The sequence below is a fragment of the Ictidomys tridecemlineatus genome, chromosome 5 (genome assembly GCF_052094955.1).
Source record: "Ictidomys tridecemlineatus isolate mIctTri1 chromosome 5, mIctTri1.hap1, whole genome shotgun sequence".
Lineage (NCBI taxonomy): Eukaryota > Metazoa > Chordata > Mammalia > Rodentia > Sciuridae > Ictidomys > Ictidomys tridecemlineatus.
The window spans coordinates 46,249,168-46,267,706 of NC_135481.1; the positions used below are offsets into that span (position 1 = coordinate 46,249,168).

General features: G+C 49.7%; 2 protein-coding genes across 3 annotated transcripts in view; one reads left to right on the top strand and one right to left on the bottom strand.

The window, feature by feature from the left end:
- The window catches only part of Nutm1 (NUT midline carcinoma family member 1), a 40,745-nt gene extending 32,367 nt beyond the window's left edge, over window positions 1-8,378 (top strand). For both annotated transcript variants that reach the window (XM_078049896.1, XM_040274188.2), the window contains 6 exons: window positions 438-1,149; window positions 3,011-3,139; window positions 4,680-4,819; window positions 5,294-5,571; window positions 5,762-5,878; window positions 6,188-8,378. In XM_078049896.1, the coding sequence (XP_077906022.1) occupies window positions 467-1,149; window positions 3,011-3,139; window positions 4,680-4,819; window positions 5,294-5,571; window positions 5,762-5,878; window positions 6,188-8,140 (3,300 nt within the window). In that variant the 5' untranslated portion in view covers window positions 438-466 and the 3' untranslated portion in view covers window positions 8,141-8,378. The remainder of the gene's footprint in view (window positions 1-437; window positions 1,150-3,010; window positions 3,140-4,679; window positions 4,820-5,293; window positions 5,572-5,761; window positions 5,879-6,187) is intronic.
- Window positions 8,379-8,566: 188 nt separating this feature from the next.
- Window positions 8,567-17,349, bottom strand: Lpcat4 (lysophosphatidylcholine acyltransferase 4). The gene is made up of 14 exons (XM_078049897.1): window positions 16,613-17,349; window positions 15,204-15,346; window positions 14,674-14,894; window positions 14,240-14,352; window positions 14,084-14,144; window positions 13,755-13,813; window positions 13,524-13,558; window positions 12,939-12,993; window positions 12,733-12,815; window positions 12,351-12,476; window positions 11,846-11,978; window positions 10,434-10,532; window positions 9,933-10,089; window positions 8,567-9,635 (listed from the first exon to the last, which is right to left on the bottom strand). Exons 1-14 carry the CDS (start codon window positions 16,724-16,726, stop codon window positions 9,460-9,462), a joined length of 1,575 nt encoding a protein of 524 aa, XP_077906023.1. The 5' UTR covers window positions 16,727-17,349; the 3' UTR covers window positions 8,567-9,459.
- Between the last annotated feature and the right edge of the window lie 1,190 nt (window positions 17,350-18,539).

The following is an 18,539-nucleotide window of genomic DNA, read 5'->3' on the forward strand; positions in this document are numbered from 1 at the left end:
GCAGGAGGATCACAAGTTCGAGGCCAGCCTCAGCAACTTTATGGAGACCCAAGCAACTTAGTGAGACCCTGTCTCAAAATAAAAAAATAAAAAGGGCTGAGGATATGGCTCAGTTGTAAAGCACCTCTGGTTTCAATCCCTAGTACCCCCAAAAAAATCACTTAGGGGACCAAGTGATTTTAGGAAGCAAGCTGCACAAATTCATCCATATCTCTTCCTTCACCTGTTGAGAATCAGTTCTCTGATTTTTTTTTTTTTTTTTTTTTTTGTGGTACTGGAGTTTGAACCCAGAGTCTCATGCATGCTAAGCAAGTGACACTATCGCTGAGCCACATCACCAGCAGTGCTCTGATTCTTATTCTTTAGGGGTTCTCAGATGGCCTAACTTCTGGCCTCCTTTGTCCTACTTCATTCTCTCTTTTTCTTTGTCTCAACAGCATCTCCACTTCCGGGACCAGATGTGACTATGAAACCTGGTGCTGCCCTATCTCCTTTTACTGCCCTTCCCTTTCCCCCACCTACTCCTGGCCCACCAGACCAGCCACTCTGGGAGCCATCTCCACAGCCGTCCCTGACTTCTGCATTCTCTCCAGGCAACCCTCTGGTGCTCTCTGCTTTCCCCAGCCCGCTGTTGGTGACTGGAGAAGCCAGCTCTGGCCCCAGTGGGGCTGGGACTGCGGCTGGGAAGGTCATTGTCAAAGTCAAGGCAGAAGGGGGACCAGCTGAGCCCTCTCAAACTCAGAACTTCATCCTTACTCAGACAACCCTCAGTTGGATTCCCTCAGGTGCTCCCTGTGGGGGCTCTGAGGGTCCTCCTGCCCAGTACATTACAGCTTCTAACATGAAGCCCATCCTGCCCTCTGAAGCTGTTGGGGTGAGCCAGGAGGGTCCCCCAGGCCTTCCTCCTCAGGCTCCACCACCAGCTGCCCAACTGGCCCCTATTGTGCCTCCAGAAAAGGCTTGGCCAGGGCCTCAAGGGGCACTTGGGGAAGCAGGTTCTGCATCCACCCAGAAGCCCTCACTAGGTGACCTAGCCTATACTTCCAAGGGCGTTTATGAGAATTTCCGTCGCTGGCAGCGCTACAAGGCCTTGGCCCGGAGGCACGAATCCCAAAGTCCTGATGTAGAAGCTCTTTCCTGCTTTCTTATGTAAGTGAGGAAACCTGAGATGAATTATCCTAGGATTTTAAATAAGGAGGACTTTGGGATAAACATAGGGGGTTAGGCTAGGGGTTAGGACATGAGAGTGAGGAGATGCTTGAGAAGGAAAAAAAACAGTAATAATCAGCCTCTTTACCCTCTTCCCAGTTTATAACAAGCTTTCGGATGTCTTCTTTCATGTGTGTTCAGGCAAGCATTTTTATGGTAATCCTCAGCTTAGAGACATGTTTCTTGTCCAGAAAGCAAGGAGCAGTGATTGATGCTTAGGTCTTTCTCTCCAAGTATCAGGGTCCTCTGGGTCTATCTCACTGCCCTTCAACATTTGAGTTGTAGTATACAAACCAGAGGGAATGAGGAGTGCTGGGCTCTGACTCATTCCTGTAGGGGGAGGAGGTCAATGTTCTGCCAAGCAAAGGACTCTTGTGTGTGCCATTCCCCCACTATACCATTATACTCAGAAGTCAAGTTGAGATAAGATGCAGGGTTTGCTAGGCTTCACAGATTTGTGATCCTGGGCAGGACATTTCACACCTTTGCCCCCAGTTTTCTCATCTAAAAAGGGGATAATTGTACCTACCTCAGAAGGTTGCTGAGAAAATGAAAAGTGCTTGGCAGAGTGCCTGGCATAGAGAGTGCATTATTAGATAGTAACTATTTTATTATTATTATAAAAAGGCAATCTAAAAGAGGAAAAGTGCTCACAAAAAACCCAAGTGTCCTTGCTTAAGAGTAAGCATATGTTTGGCCAAGGAGCCTGGGGTCATAAGCTGTTTAGTTTATAAAGCAGTCATTAGTCATCTGGGGAATTTTTCCTCCTTCCCAACCACACTGGCTGTCTCTCTCAATTTATGCAAACCACTATATAACACGTACCCCATCTTACTTACTGGACTTTGAACAAACTTACTCTTCCAGTGCCATAATTCCTAAAAGAATCTCTCCTTTCAACCTGGAGTCCTAGATAAGCTAGTTTACTGATTTCCCTCTATTTCAAGTTCAGAGTTTTCTCTCGGAAGCTACCAGGCTGAATTTATAAATCTTGAGCCATTTTGGGTTTTCAAAGTTTGCTTGGGATCGGTTCACTTTTGGTCCTAGCCAACTTCTGCTGTCCATGTTCAGGGACCCCGGGAAGGTTCTCCTGCCAAGTGTAGTCCAGACATTCTACAACAGTCACCTGGGAAGCTGGTTAAATGCCCAGTTCTGGGATCATGGGGCACTGCAATCTGTGTTAACAAGCTTCCTCAGGTGACTCCGGTACACAATAATGTTTGAGGACTCAAAGGAAAACTAGAGAGGTAAAGATGAAATCCTTACTTTAGTCTGGGCTCTCACTCTCTTCTGGATCAGAAAGGGTTCAAGAGCCTTCACAAAGTGAGGGTCTAATATTATATTGGAAGGTCTGAAGTTGTCTGAAAAACCAATGAAGAAAGATACCAAACATCCTTTAGGTAGAGATTCATTTGGATTAGTGAATGTCTTTCAAAATGCAAGAGGCTCTGGACAGGGAGAGTTAAGCATACTTTATAGTGAGTATCATTCATTTAGAAACACAAGATATTTTCTTTGTAACATTTAGTTAAAGACAACACTGTGAGAATTAGGGGTAGTTTCCTTGGTTGATTCAAAAGGTGGGAAGAAGAAGAATCTATTTTATTTTGATTTACAAATCTCAGTGGGAAGAGAGGTGAATGTAGGACTAGATGGGAGGTTGGAATTCTGGAAATCTCATCAGAAGTGGGACATGACAGGGCCTGAGGGTCATGCTGGATTTGATGAGGGGCAGGGGATATGGACTGAGGTGTGCAGGGGACCAACTTTTGGAATGCGACTGACCCAATGGGGGTTTTAGCCCAGTGCTTCGCTCTCTGGCCCGCCTGAAGCCTACCATGACACTGGAGGAGGGACTGCCGAGGGCTGTGCAGGAGTGGGAGCACACCAGCAACTTCGACCGGATGATCTTTTATGAGATGGCGGAAAAGTGAGTCTAAATTTCATTCTCTTGAGGGGACTGTGTGGCTGAGAGTGGTGGGGCAATGGAGAGTGCCTGTGTCTAGGTGTGGCAGAGATTATTAACAGGGGTGTCAGGGGGGGAGCATAGGCTAGGATAGAATCCCATGGATCCTTGCTTCTCCCTCCACCTTGATTCTGTGGATTTTTCTATTCTACCTATGTTCTCTTGAAAGCATCATCCCCTCCCCCCAATTTCAGATCTTGAGTCTATGGACATTCATATTGAAGGTCTTAGGATGGGATTGGAGTCCAATATGTGTAAAAATTTCATGCTCAAGGGACTTAGTAATGAGGAGGTGAACCCTACTGGGTAGGTTTTCTCAGCTGTCCAAGTAGCAAGTGGCTGTGATATAGGACTTTGGGACTACCTTTCTTTTGGAAATAGTGGCACAGAAAATCCTTTCCTCTTCATCCCAGGGAAGGACTAGTTCTGAAGAGTTTGGTTAGGAGAAGCCAAGGTGCTGGCTCTTACCATTTGTCTAGGACATCTTTGGTTAAAAAACAACAACAAAAAAACTCTTAGCTGGGCTCAGTGGCAGATTCCTGTAATCCCAGCAACCCGGGAGGCTGAGGCAGGAGGATCACATGTTCAAAGCCAGCCCCAGCAGATTAGCGAGGCACTTAGTAACTCAGTGAGACTTGGTCTCTAAATAATAAGGACTGGGGATATGGCTTAGTGGTTGAGCACCCCTGGGTTAAATCCTTGGTACCAAAACAAACAAAAAACCCCAAAACTTGCTGGGCATGTGGTGCATGCCTGTAGTCCCAGATACTTGGGAGGCTGAGGTGGGAGGATAACTTGAATCCAGAAGTTTGGGACCAGCTAGGCAACTAGCAAGACTCCATCTCAGAAAACAAAGCAAATGAAGCCTTTCTTCCAAGCTTAGCTTCTTCCTTCTCCCCTGTCTCGACCCATATTTCCTAGATTTACCCTTCCAAGGCCTCAGTCCCAGCTTCAAGGTTCCTGGATCTCAGCATTGCTTCCTGATGGAACCTGCCTTGAATTGCAACCAGGGTCCCGATTCAGGAATTCTGCCATTTTCTAGGATTGTGAAATGGGTGGGGGAGGTAAGGCCTTAAAGAGGGGCCCACTTGTAAGGTCCCAGCAGGCTGTTGCATAGGCCCTATTTAATTCAACAAGCCTGTATTTAGTATTACTGTATAAAATCTGTGCAGCTGGGAGAAACGGATATAGAAAAAAAGTAAAGGCTATATTGTTCTGTCCTGGAGGTTATAAGCTCTAGTTCATTCACTTCCTTAACAAACTTCCTAAGTGAACACTATAGGTAAAGGGATGATGTAGTATAGTAATCTTACAAGGTTACCCCAGAACCATTACTAGGGTGCCTGTGAGCAGCTTCTCCCTGGGTGACTTGACATAGGCAATACTTTGCCTAAATGAGGGCACTTCCTTTCTTGGCCATGCTTGGTTGCTGCCTGGTGTCTGGATCCTAATGGGCTGGGTTTCCTCCACACCACCTGTACCTTAGTCACCCTCTACAAAACAGGTTCATGGAATTTGAGGCAGAAGAGGAGCTGCAGATACAGAATGCACAACTGATGAATGGTGCCCAGGGACTGCCTCCTGCAGCCCCTTTGAAATCTGATCCTCCAGGGCCACCAGTCCCTGAGGTTTGCCAGCAGCCAGGTAAGGCTGCCCAATGCCAATAGTAGAAATGAGCCCAAGGCTTGAAGGGAGGCATACAGAAATCAGCTATGGATTAAGGAAGGCACGGCCTTTGCTCCTGCCACTCTTTCCAGGAAGTGCATTTTATATCCCAAACAGGATGCCCCCTCAGGAAGCTGGGTTTCAGATTGCCCTTGTCCTGAATTAGGTATTGATCTCAGTCACATAAACTAATTATTCTCTCATCTAGACTGCAGATGAACTTCATTGTACCTTATCTGCCTAAGAAATGGGGAAAGAGTTCCAGTACTGTGACACTCTCTCATAGCCTCCGGCTTTTAAATCTTCTCGCATGGTCTGTACTTTTTCAGCCTGGAATCATTTCAATGTACCCAGATTGCTGCCCTTACAAATAGAATTGGGAGGTAGAGGCCAAGGCTTCCTTGCCACTTCCCATTCCCCTAGTGCACAACCTGTACCACTTCCCACCCCTAGTGTACATTCCAAAGAAGGCAGCCTCCAAGGCACGGGCTCCCCGCCGGCGGCAGCGCAAACCCCAAAGGCCTCCAGTTCCTGAGGCACCCAAGGAGATTCCACCAGAAGCTGTGAGAGAGTATATTGACATCATGGAAGGGCTGGAGGGGAGTCACTTGGCCACTGGGGAGTCGGATGGAAAACAGGAGGAGCAACAGGAGGAAGAAGCAATGTATCCAGATCCAAGTCTCCTGGGCTACATTGATGAGCTGTGTTCTCAGGAGATCTTTGTCTCCAAGGTGGGCTGGGCTACTTTTTAGTAGGTCTTAGGGGTGGGCATGATGGGATACCAACCATCTGGGGTTCTGTCTAAGGCAGAAGGTAGGCTTTATTCTTTAACTGGTTGTAGTCATGGCCTTGTCTCTGGAGATCTTTGGCTCACAGGTTACTTCATCAAAGATTCACATCATTGTTCCTTCTATTCTCCAGGTGGAGGCCATTATTCACCCTCAATTTATGGCAGATCTGCTGTCTCCAGAACAGGAGAGAGATCCTTTAGCCTTAATGGAGGAGCTGGAACAAGAAGAAGGACTCACTCTTGCACAGGTAAACCTGGGAGGTAGGGAGTATTAGAACAAGATGTTTTCAAGATTTTTTCTTAGAACAGCTTCAGGATTGGGCTTTAGGTGCAGAATAGTTATTGGACTGTGGAAACACAGGAAATGAGAGAGTAAGGGGTCCAAGCATGAGAATAAGGCATGAGAAGGTAGGAAGAGCTGCAATTATGTCTTTGATACCATCACTTGATACATCAGCTTTTCTTCCCTGTTCTGCCCAAATACCGTCTCTACCGCCCACTCAGCCACCTCTTCTCACAACTATGTATAGAACTGGTATTTGTCCATTCTCTTTCAGCTGGTCCAGAAGCGACTCTCGGCCTTGGAACAGGAGGATGTGGAGACGCCTCCAAATTGCAGTGCAGTTCAGTTGGTCTCGAGCCATTCTGTTTCTGATAAGGATGAAGGTGGGGGTGGGAGGCCTCGGACCTCACCTGGGCCACAGGGGGGTACTGTTTGCCTTGGAAAAGCTGTTTCTTCAGGAAAGCAGGCAAGAGAAATGCATGGTGGTCAGCAGCGAGCTCTAGATGGTCTAAGGGGAATGCGCAGAGAGGGGAACACTCTGCCATCCTCGAGTAGCTGGGACCTGCAGGTAGAACTTGGGGCTTCACAGGGAACTCAGACACTCTTGGGTATGGAGAGAAAAGGGTCTAGGAAGGTCATAAACCAACTGTCACCACATCAGGAGGGCCATCTGGGGGGTGCTGGGTCCCCTGGGCACTGCTTGGCAGCTGACAGGACTTCAGAGGCTTTGCCCCTTTGCTGGCAGGAAGGCCCCCAGCCCAAGAAAGCCCCTAGTTTGGATGTTGAGCTTGAAAAGCCAGCTCCTCCACAAGGACAAGGGTTAGAAAAGCAGGATCTGGGGCTGCAGACAGTACAACAGATGGGGGAACTTGAAGTGCTTCCTCAAGGGAAAGAGCCTTCAGCAGCACTGCGGGAAGGCTCCTCAGGAACCATGTGCAGAGATGACAGAGGTCCTCCCATGGATCAGAATTGTGATCAAAAACCTTCCCCTGGAGCAGCTGGGGACAGGGACAGGACCTCTCTTAGCCCAGGACTTTGGCTGAGCAGTGAGATGGATGCCGTAGGCTTGGAGTTGCCCTTACAAATTGAAGAAGTCATAGAGAGCTTCAAAGATGGGGAATGTATAACTGAGCATCAGGAACTGGGCTCCAGGAACAGCATTTCTCTGGGTTCTGGAGAAACCACGATGCCTAGGGATGTGGGGAGCAGTGTGGTTCCCTGTGGAGAAACAGATGCCACAGCTGCCCTAGAAAAGAGAAACTACTGTAGCTTGTCAGTACCTCTGAGGGCCAATAGCCCAGTCTTGGGACCCGATAGAGAACAGGACAGTGATCTCTGGGCTGAAGGTTGTTCTCCACTGCTGGAAAGCAGAGTTGGTACCTCCACATTGGGGTCTTCCAAAGAAACTCTGCTGCCTGCATGTCAAGGCAATCCCATTATTCTAGGGACCCAGGATGCTTCCTCCTTCCCAGAGGGCAGCCAAGAGGCAGGGAGCAGAGGCAATCTCTTTTCTCCTCTGTTGGAAACCACAGAACATGAAAACATACTAGATGTTAGAGATAACTGTAGCCTCCAACTAGGGGTCAGCAAGGATACCTGTCCTACAAATTTTACTTCTGATGATCCTCAAGGAGTGGGCAGGGAAGACAAGGGTTTGTCTAAGCAGAATGACCTTGTTCCTTTACAAAGCAATCAAGACACCTTGACACTCAGGGCCTCCAAATCAACATCTCCTCACCAGAGCCTTCAGAGCTCTTCCCCTAGATGGGGAACCAGGGATGCTTTAGTCCTGAGAGAAACCTCTCCTATGAGTAAAACACACACCTCAGATGTGATAAAAGGAGGGGAAAAGGAGGAGGGGGAAGATGAGGAAGATGAGGGGCTCTCTAACTTTGCCTACCTCTTGGCCTCAAAACTTAGCCTGTCTCCGAGAGGGCCTCCCCTCAGTCCTTGCCAAGCCTCAGGAAGTTGGTCCATCCAAAGATCATCCTACCCCTCCACTGAGGAAAGAGGCCTTAGCCAAGCTCCATATCCTGTCAAGTCTGGGAAGCGAGCTGTAGTTGGAGGTCCAGCTGCTGCTGAAAAGAGACCCCAATCAGGAACTCAACTTGGGGTCCCTGGGGAGAAACCCCTGGCTCTGGGAGCTGTGCGACCTTCACAGCCTCGTAAAAGGCGGCGTGACAGTTTTGTCACAGGCAGAAGAAAGAAACGACGTCGTAGCCAGTAGGAAGCAGAGGGACCATCCTGACCCACCTGCCAGTCCCAGAGGTGGGTGCCCCAGAGTAGATTTCACTGCTGCTGCTCACAGTGGAGAATCAGCCTCAGCCCAATGCTGTTATGTTCTGCAAGAGTGGTTGGTGAGGGAGGCGGGAGGTCAGATTGACCAGTTACAGGTGGTTCCATAGTTGGAAGAACCTTTGGAAGTTGTTGTATGGAATAAAATAAAGGTTTCTTTTGTTGGAGAATGCTCTCAATGTGCCCTTCTTCTACATGAACACCTTTGCTGCTAGATAGGGCAAGATGTTGTGAAAGCAGGTGGGGGTAGTTCCACAGTCTGGATCTAGGTACTTGACTGTGCCTCTCACCTTAACTTGGCTCCCTGCTTCCTCTTGGCAACAGATATTTAGGTTGTGATAGGGGCCCAAAACAAGAGTTTTCACATGATCAGATCACTTTATTCATTCCATCTACACAAGCCTGGACTTGGCATCAAGAGGGCTTTTCTGGATATCCTACTGTTACTTACCTTTCCTTTGCTTTTTTATATATTAATATCTCTAGGGCAGAGATCTAATTTCTTAAATCTAATTAGTTTTCCTTATTTGTTTCTAGGGGCCTTCTTTTCTTCCTTGAAAAGATGCTGAACAGAAAGGACTCATGTGTCCTCAGCTCATCCTCTGGCAGGGAAACTGACCCACGTGGTTGGTCTGCCCTGTAACTGGGAGGCTGCTTCCTTACTGACATAGCTCTCTGCTCCCACTATGGGTGATGGAATCAAGTCTCAGTAGGATTATTAAATATGGAATGGTAGTAAGCTATTTTAATCTTTAATGAGGACAGAACAAGAGGGAATGGGCTGAAAAGAGGTTCATGAACTAGTCCATTAAAATGTGCATATTTAGGAGGTGATAACAGAAAGGGAGGGTATGAGATTTCTTTGTATAATTTATGTACAGGAAAGAGCCCTGTCTGGGAGTGAGAATACTCCTCCAGCTATGGCTAAGAGGACTGACCTTTAGAACCTTCTGGGTCTTCCAATGGGCATCCTGTAACCATTCATCCTTTTCCTTCCCAACTAATGATGTCATCCATGTGACTGAGCTTCACTTTTTTTTAAATAGATATATATTTATATTTATATATAAAATAGTTTCTTACAAAAAAACCCAACCAAACAAAAAATTAAAATCAACTTAAAAAAACAACAACAACCAAAATCAAACAGGAGCAGAGATGGGGTTGAGGCATAGGGTAGGTCCCTTGCGCTGCCCTGAGTCTGCGGGGCTGGATTTGAGCTGAGGAAGAAGGGGTGGGTGACTGAGGCACTCAGTCATCCTTCTGCTTGGGTGCTTGCATGGTCCCATTGGCCAGAGCAGTGGGGCTGCCTGGGGAGATGGCATTTGGTATTTGGGAGGTGCCTCGAGGGGTGTGTGGGGGGCGCAAGTAGGTGCTGAAGAGCTTCCCATAGAGTGGGTCATGGAGGGAGAAGTTCTGGAACTGACCTGGACAAACAAGAGATGGGAAAAAGTCAAGACCCAAGAATGAGAAGAAGACGCCCCTGTAATCTACTCAGAACCAAGAGGTCCTGCCCCTCTTATCTCTGTTTAACTTCTCAAATCCAGGTTTTTGTCTGCTCTTCCCTTTCAGCCCATTCCTCCCAGCCTCAGCTCTCAAGACAGAGGTTTTACCTCCAAACCAGCCACTAACCCTTGTTCCCTCTGAACCCATGCTTTCTTCTCCAAGTCCCTGGTACTGATGGTGCCTGAGTGCCCGAGCAGGCCGAGAAGGCAGTGACTCACAGAGGGAGAGGCCCTGGCTGGGTGCCTCCTGGCACAGCTCAGCATGCAAAGTTGAGGCAGCAGGGCGAGGTGAACCCAGTAGCAGGTGCAGGATGGTGCTGAAACCGTCTCTGTACAGCAGGCGGCCAGGCCCCTCTGCCTGCTCTTCGGCAAAGAGCTTGGGAAAGAAAGGGATGTAAGTCAAATTATGTCCCCAAGACACTGAATCATCTTGCCCCACAGGTCTGCCTGATATGCTCCTCCTCTTCAGAAAGCACTTTGCATAGTCCCCCTCTGACCTTTACAGATCTTTTTACAGAACTGTAAACTTTATAGCTTTTGCCCTCTTGTGGTTCCTTGCTAGACCTCAACAGAGACACCAGGGCTCTGTAGCTTTCAGAAGTGTGGCATGTGGTAGGACACCAAGTGCCTACCATCTAGAAATTATTGGGAATTGTGCACAACACCAGCCTCCTGATATGGGATGAGCATAGACACAAGTGCCCCTCACTTCTCAGGTACCTCAAAGGCTAGGCGAGTCAGCTCCTCCAGGTTCCTGCCCCCATCCAGAGCTGCTAGTGCAAGTGCCACATCTCGGAAGTCCACCAAACCCTTGGCATCCTGCAAAGAGAAACCAGGGTGAAGCAGGGTACCCTCCCTCCTGCTCTCTGGATTGGGCTCCTCCCTTTCCTAAGCAGACATGGTTGTGATGCCTGTGAGCTCTAAACTCTGCAGGATTCCTGAAAGATTAAGAAAGATTGTAACCTGAAGGAACTATCTCAAGTCACTTGGTGACAAAGATCTCACAAGAGATCTCCTAGGAATGTTAGGGAATCCCTCAGGAATGCCAAAGTTACTTACCATCAAGTATCTGACATACCACGAAGGCACTCCTGGCCCCCAAGCTGGACAAACTGGTTCTCTCCTCTGACTCAGCGTATGTGGGAGAACTAGTCCCACAGATTGAAAGGGGGACCACTGGCCTAATTTCTCACAAAAAAAAAAAAACCCAAGCAGGATGCCTGCTATTCAAGCTGTATGGGAGAACCACATAGGAGCTCCTTTCAGGAACACACAGTGCTTCAATCTAAGGAATCTACAAACTTGATCACTCTGTCCCTTCAGAGAATGTTAAGAGCCATAGTCTGTGTCTTAAACAACAACAACAAAAAAGAGCTACTTGGGGCTACTGTTGTTCATAAACATTAATAATCTTTTAAAATTATAACTTGACAGGGAAACTTAGTTGTATACCAAGGAAATTCAGGGTTTGCCAAGATTCTTGAGACTATTCCAGAGTCTCATAGAGAAGTCACAGGCTATTAGGAAAAATCTGCCCCAGAATTGAAAATATTCCTGGATCTCAAATTCTCCACTGTCTAACCTATCAGTGGTGTGAAGATCCTCACTCAGTGCCCCATACTGTCATATGATGCCCCCATCTCTGCCAATCTCTAAAGTAGCTTCAGAAATTGATGGACCTCAGTTATGGTTTATTTTCCCACTTGTTCCTCCTGACAATAATTACAAAACTGATCTTATGCAGTGCATAGTGACACACGCCTATAATCCCAGTCGGGAGGCTGAGGCACAAGAGGATTACAACTTTGAGGCCTACCTCAGCAACTTAGTGAAGCCTAAGTAATTTAGGGAGACCCTGTCTCAAACTAGAAAATAAAAAGTGCTGAGGGATATGGCTCAGTGGTTAAGTGCCCCTGGGTTCAATCCTTAGTACCTATAACAAAATAAACCACTGCTCTTCCAAATGGATCTCCGAAGATAATCATCTGTCAAAGGTGGTCAGAATACCCAATGGAGACTCTCAGCTGGGCATCTTACTGATAAAGGCCAGTAGGATATCGCCTCTAATGCATGAGTATGTCAGCCTGGAGAGCAAGCCCTGGCCTCTGCCCTTTGCATTGTAGCTCCTTTACCTGCTGGAAGTAGCTGAAGGCACCAGCCACAGTCTGAGGGTCTGAAAGCTGTAGCTGTCTGGCAAACTCCTCCTGGCCAATCATTCGACTCCGGCTTGGCTCTGCCCCAGTGTCCACACAGCCAGGGGACAGCCTACAACAGAGTTGAAGGCAGAGCTGGTTCCAGGATATACCTATATACCATGCAGTAGCACCCTGGCCCAGCTCCACACATTCTCCCAACATAGGTTTAGCTGCTGGATTTTTTTTTTTCTCCTCTGGCACAGGGAATTGAATCCAGGGAACTGACCCACTCCCTTGAAAGTCCTTACTTTCCTCACCTGTTAGTAGGTATCCTGTTTCTCCTCCCCCAGTTTCTATTAATCCTTTTACTTAAGAAGCTCCTTTAGCATCCCACTTTTTTTCTTAAGACTTTCCTTTCTCTCTCCTACTTCTCCCTTTTCTTTTTATTTTCTCTTTCTCTGTTTATGACAATGCTTGTACCTTCATCTTCAAGGTCACTTACCCTGCTTTCCGAAGCACCTTTCCCAGTTCCCAGAGCTGTGGCTCCAATGCCACCTTCAGCCGGCCCACCACAATCACAGGCAAGCTCCCTACAAACTCACATTCAGTGGCTGGAATGCCCAAGGCCCTATGGGATGAAGAGGGATGAGTGGAGAGGGAAAGAGGAAGCAGAAGAAATTCTGAGGGCTCATTATTAACTTTGGCCTGCTGACCTAGGAGGGGTCAGGCTCCTTTATCTTTCCCCTTCTCAGCCTCAGCTATTCAATAGCCCTTCCCACTGCCAGGCCCCTAATCTTTGCCTCAAGACCTCCCCCATTCTCCCCCTCCCTGAGGTTCCTTTTTGCTGTGTATCTACTCCAGGAAATACTTTGTGGAACACTCACTGCGCCATGACCTTCTGGACATTGTTGGCGTAGAGGGTGGGGTCCTTGCTCTCCTCAAGGCTGGGCTGATACACAGGGAGGAACTAAAACAGACATGCACAATTCTTAGCAGGACCTCAAAAGGAGGGGTGACTATTCCTACTCTTTTCCCATGGCTTTAAGAGTCCATGATGCCCTTTCTCCCACTCCACCCACTGGGTTCATACCTCCACATCCACAATGCTGCAGGGCTGAGAGGCTGTGAGCCAGAGAACTTTGAGTCTAGGAGAAGAGAGACCACCATGTTCACATATCTCCAACTATGGGATGCTCCTACCTTGAGAAAGGGAAAGTTCTACCCAAGGATATAAATAAGAATAAACCCCTAGCCACACAGTCAGCTGGGTCAATGTGCAGTTGAGAGACCATGAAAAGGTCCAGGAAGGTAGCTGGGAAAGACAGAAGAGTTTCAGGGGTGTGCCAGAGGAAGAACTGTGGGCAAGAGGAAGTTTGGGTAACGGAGGGAAAAAGGCAAGAAGCAGGCTGGTAGTGGTGTCCTAGGGGACAATTAAGGAGGAAGATCACTTAGAAACATAGGAAAGTGAGGGGCTGTAATCACAGTAGGACTGATACAGGTGGGACAGGTGAAAGCACAGCCAGATGATACTGAAAGGTCAGAGGGAAACAGGGAAACGGGTCTCTTATCCTCTAGCTCTCCCAGTCTTAGAATGAAAAGGGCCATTCACCTTGAGAGTAGATGGCCCAGGAATACAGAACCAGCTCCCCACCCTCACCCCAGGAATACAACTCACACTCCAGGCCCCCTCCACGCCCAGCTGGTAGTGTCCTATGGGAGAAGTAGAGGTGGGAGCAGAACATTACTTTCTTTCCTAGAACCAGCCAATCTTCTTTGACTTGGCCCTAACTCTGCCTCCAGCCCCATCCCCAGATGCACCTCCCCACATGGCCCCAATGTTTTTCACTTATTCCCATTAGGGTGGATTCATGCTCCCCCTTCCACCCTTCCTTGGACTAAGACTCACCAGACTGTTGGGGTAGCGGATGAGGACAGGCTGCACAGGCACCCCTGCGATGAAAGCTCCTAAATCCCATTTCCACCCCCACCCCAGGGGCAGAGGTTAGTGCATGAGACAGCATGAGGCGTTGGGATCTGGGACCAGTTCCCAAATGTGACCTAGCCTTCTCCCTTCGTTTTCAATTTTCTGACTCCTCAACTTGTCATCATTAGCTAAGCAGATCCCTGTCTCCCTTTTCCCCAACACTCCCCACCCTTCTGCTGTGCAGGTTATTCCTCCCCCAAACTGGGGCTCATTTTCCCCACTGCCTTACCACCCACCATCATTTTATTCACCTGGCTTGAACTTAAGCAAAGCCTTCTTGTTAGAACAGGTGCCTTCGGGAAAGAATAGCACCTGGGGGGAAAAGAGTAGAATGAGGTGGGGAGGAAAGGAAAGACTCTTCAGGAGCACAGAGAAATGGAGGAGAGGGTCTCAAGACCCTTACCCACCTGGGGCCACTTGCCTCCTGAGGTGGCCCGCCTTCGGACCTCCTCCACCACTCTACGACGAGAAGCTGGGTCATGCCGGGAAACTAGGATGGCTTGATTGAATCGAAGAAGGGCTGAGGGTGGCAAAGGTATCAGGAGAAATCTTTTGGTCCCTTCCCCAGGGCAGTAACACCTGCAGCCTCCATTTGCTCACAGTATGAGATGTTCCTTAGTTATCTCTTTGCCCTGGGCACAATTCCTTTATTGGACCTTGTCCTTTCAAAGAAGTGATCAGCACTCCCGCCAACACATTCTCAATGCCTCAGCCTTCAGTGTCTAAGACACCCAGTGACAAATGATGTTGATTTATATTTCATTTGCCAGAAGTCAAAATCCCTCTCTACCAGAGCCCAGAGTTATCATGCCCCACCCTTCACTGTGTTGCACTTTCTCACCTCCAATGACAGGCACCGAAAGGTTTTCAGCTCTGGACACAACCTTAGGCAGGTCACAAGGCAGCAGAACAATGGGGTCAAAGAAAGTGGAATGGGGGGCAGCCACAAGGACAGGGGCTTGGAGGCGAGAGGCCCTCTGGCCTCGAACCCGAATCCGGAGGAAGCCCAGTAGGAAAAACAGCAGGCGGCTCAGGCCCAGTACCCCGTTGTGGCACACAGTCCTGCCAGGGCAATGCTGGGTATCAGTGGGGGCAACAGCTTGACCTTCACCCACTCCCTGGGGTTTGGGTACCCCTCCTTTCTTCCCTCAACTACTTTGGCCATGAGGCTGACATCTCTAGGCCCTCTGGGTCACGTCAGGGCACATCACTTAGAGGTGAGGTCCTGGGTACCGGGTCTGGACTTGGCTGACTAATCTCACCTACCCAGGTTGAACAAAATAATTTCAGAAGCCTCCTTCTCCTTTTCCAAGAGGGGGCAGAATGGATAACAGGGAAGAGAAGTAGCCCCAGGGCTGATTCCCTACTTACTTCCTCCATCCTGTGATTGGCTCTTGAAGCTGCTCCTCAGTAAGACCTGCTACTTGAAGCCAAGCAAAGGGCCAGAGGAGAAAGAGGACAATAAAGGCCAGAAGCACTCGGATGGGGGCCAGCAGTGCCCCCAGGAGGCAGAACTGCAGAGGGTGGGAGAGAATGTCATTTAGAGCTGGGAGATGGTTTCTTCATGGCATCCCCTCTCCCAGGAGGATGGACTCAGGAGCAAGCAGCCATCATCCTTTGCAGGTGACTGGCTGTGTGGGAACAGGAGAGGAGACTAGGTTCCCAGTGGGATGAAGATATCAGTGAGGACAAGAGGATCAAAAATTATTAGCACCAGGAGCCTCATTCTCTCTCTCTTGGTTCCCACTCCACCTATAAAGGTGAATGTCATAAAACACACCTAGCATTTGGAAAGGCTATTAAGAGAAATTAATGAGAAAATGCATGTGAAAGTGCCCAGCACTGTGCTTGATGTAGGCTAAAGACAGGTCCTCCTCGCCCACATCCCTTTCCACAAATAGTTCCTATGTCAAACAGAAACCAGGTGCAGAGCTCTTTCCACTTTGAGCCTGGGATGCAGAGTGGACTGAGAGGTCCACTTTTCAGACCTCGGGTCAGTCCTTAGTACTACCCAAGAGCAAAATCTTTATTATTGGGGGAGAGGAGGGAAGAAAAGGTTTGGCCCTACTCTGCGAGACAAGGGTTGCTAGGAGCCAAGAGCGATTCCAATAGGCTGCCCTGGGGAGACAGCAGGTAAACAAACCTAGCTAGTGAGTCTGCCTGGGGAGGTGATGACAGCAGAAACCTTGGACACTTCCTCCCGACACCATCTCCCTGATCCCCCAGGCTGGTGCGGCCCTCTACTTCCTGTAGCCAACCCCCTTTCCAGCTTCCCTGCCCCCACGGAGAGGTGCTGCAGTGCGGGGGGGGGGGGGGAAGAAGGCAGAAAGAGGGGGTGTTGGAAGGGCACAGGGGCGCAGTCTCTGGGCCCAGGTACGTGTTCTAAGTCAGAGCCCCAGGGAATCACTCAGCAACCCCAGCCCCCAGAGCCTCCAACTCCATCCTAGCTCGCCAGCCTCCGCAGGATGTAATCCGCATTCCCGAGTGTCCTCCATCTCTCCTACTCCTGGGTCCCCTGCAGTGCTCCATCCTCACCTACTCAATTCTTACACACCTTCAAGCTTGTCTATCGCTCAAGCCCGCGTCCTAACCAGGACTCCTCGCCCACCCCCGGCCACCCCCACGTGCACACCTCCCGGCTCCAGCTCCACAACCCTATCAGCCGGGTCCTTCTTGGATTCCCGTGCCCATCCTCTCCATGGCTCTACACGGCCCATTTTCGCATCTCCACATTTGCCCATCTCCGCGAGTCCTCCCGACGCCCCCTGCCCACACCTTACCTTAACCCTCTGGAGGCGTGAGAGATGTAACTCGTGCACGAAGGGGTTGGGGGGCGCTGGGGGTCCGGGGGTGGGATCCAGGGGGGCCCAATCCCCCGGACTTCCCTGGCTCATGGCGGGAGAAAGTGGGAGGGTGGGCCCCGGCCCCAGCCCCGGGCCCCACTCTGCAGAGGAGCGGCTGCTCCAGCAGCGGCGGTAGCGCTCTGGCCCGGCCCCGCCTGGTGCGGGCCGCCGGGGGCGGGGAGCAGGCGGCGCGGCCCGGCCCGCTCGCGTTGTCAGGGCGCCGGCCGAGGGGCGGGGCTTGCAGCACCCGGCGCCTCCGCTGTTCCGCGGCTTCCGCAGCCCCTCCAGCCATTGCGCCGCCGCGGCGGGCTGTGAGGTGCGGGCTGACCCGGGCCTCGGCTTTCTGACAGTTACTCCCTGAAGACCTGGTCGGCGTTCCTTCGCGCGCTACCGGCACGGAGCGGGAGTGGGGCCTCGAGGAGGGCGCGCCGCTGAGAGCGACCTCGTCCCCGCTTTGGGTACCGCGGTCACCCCAGGAGCGCGGGTTGGCGTGGCCCTCGGGCTGTTGGGAATGGAAAGGCGAGAGCGCAGGACGCCGTGGCCGGCAGGTCCAGGAAGGGGCGGACCCTCCTTGCCCTGCCCGCTCTGTGGACTCCCTGGCCTCAGCTTCCTCTTCTGGGCGATGGACCACCTTCCCTTCCCGGTGGGGAGCCGCCATCGCGCGAGCACTTGCGCTCGCTCGCCCTCTGGTGGCCGTCCTGCGCCTCGCAGCTCTCGGCCTCCGCGTCCTGCCGGAGCTAGGCAGGACCGGTCCTCCCGCGAGAGGGCGCCGTAATCTGGGCGCCATCAGCCCAGGTGCGCTGGCGGGTGTGCCTCCCTGGAACCCCGAGAGGCCGGTTGGGGGAGACTGCGGCGGTCGGTGTCGGTCTGTCTCTGTGGTCCACAGAAGACCCAGTAATCTCCGTCACCCACAATTCCCAAACTACCCTAGAAAACAAGCATCCTGGTGGTCAGGCCGTGGAGGGCTCAGGCACCAGAGAATTGCGTGGACTTTGAAATCCAGCCAGGCACACAATCATATATGTAATACACAGAAGAAAAAAGTGGCTTCTTTGCTTGGGGAAAGAAATTACCTTCAATTTACCTCTACTTCTGCCCAGTGAATGGTAGAAGATGAAAGATGAAAATAAAGAAGAAGGGAGAGGACTTGTAACTAAGAGTATTTGCCTCCACTTGTTTCTTTACATCCAGTTCTGAGTTAATGGGCTCCAGGAAATTTCCTGAGCCCAGGCTGAAAAGCATGGGCTTTCTATCCTATTGGGAACAGAGAATTGCCACTATATTTTTGTATACAACATGGAGCTCTTAAGACAAATCCAAGTACAATTCTTGAACTTGAAAGCAAAACAAAACAAAAAAATCAAACCAGATTTCATCTTATACATTGTCACCAGAAAACAAAAAAGTTCAATTTAATTAATTAGTCTCCTTTGCCTTGCTTTTGGGAAGAAGAAATTTTAAGGACTAGCATAAAGTTTGGGAGTTACCCAGGTTTGGAGGCTCAAGAAAGGCTTTATTCAGTAGCCAAAGAATGGTGAGGAGGGAACTCTGTTTACAAATCAGTTTCACAACTCCAGGGAGGTTGAAGGGTTACAGGTATATGACAGGAATAATGAGATGGGGAGGATAGGCTAATAATAAAAGGGAGGAATATTCATGTATTTTTTGAAACTAGGTGGAGAGCATCTGGGAACTTGAGTGCTGCCTTGTAACAGTGGTCTACATTATGCTTTGAATATAGCTCTTGCTGTTCTACCACTGTAACTTTTTTTAAAAAAAAGTTTTTAAAACTTGTATATGGACACAATTCCTTTATTTATTTTTATGTAGTGTTGAGGATAGAATCCAGTGCCTCACATGTGCT

Excerpts from the sequence above, each read along its gene's own strand:
- Lpcat4 (XM_078049897.1), bottom strand. The coding sequence starts at position 16,726 with ATGAGCCAGGGAAGTCCGGGGGATTGGGCCCCCCTGGATCCCACCCCC. Across the intron at positions 12,816-12,938 it reads GCAGCATTGTGGATGTGGAG|TTCCTCCCTGTGTATCAGCC; the intron begins GTATGAACCCAG and ends TGTCTGTTTTAG. Across the intron at positions 10,533-11,845 it reads CCTTCAGCTACTTCCAGCAG|GATGCCAAGGGTTTGGTGGA; the intron begins GTAAAGGAGCTA and ends TTCTCTTTGCAG.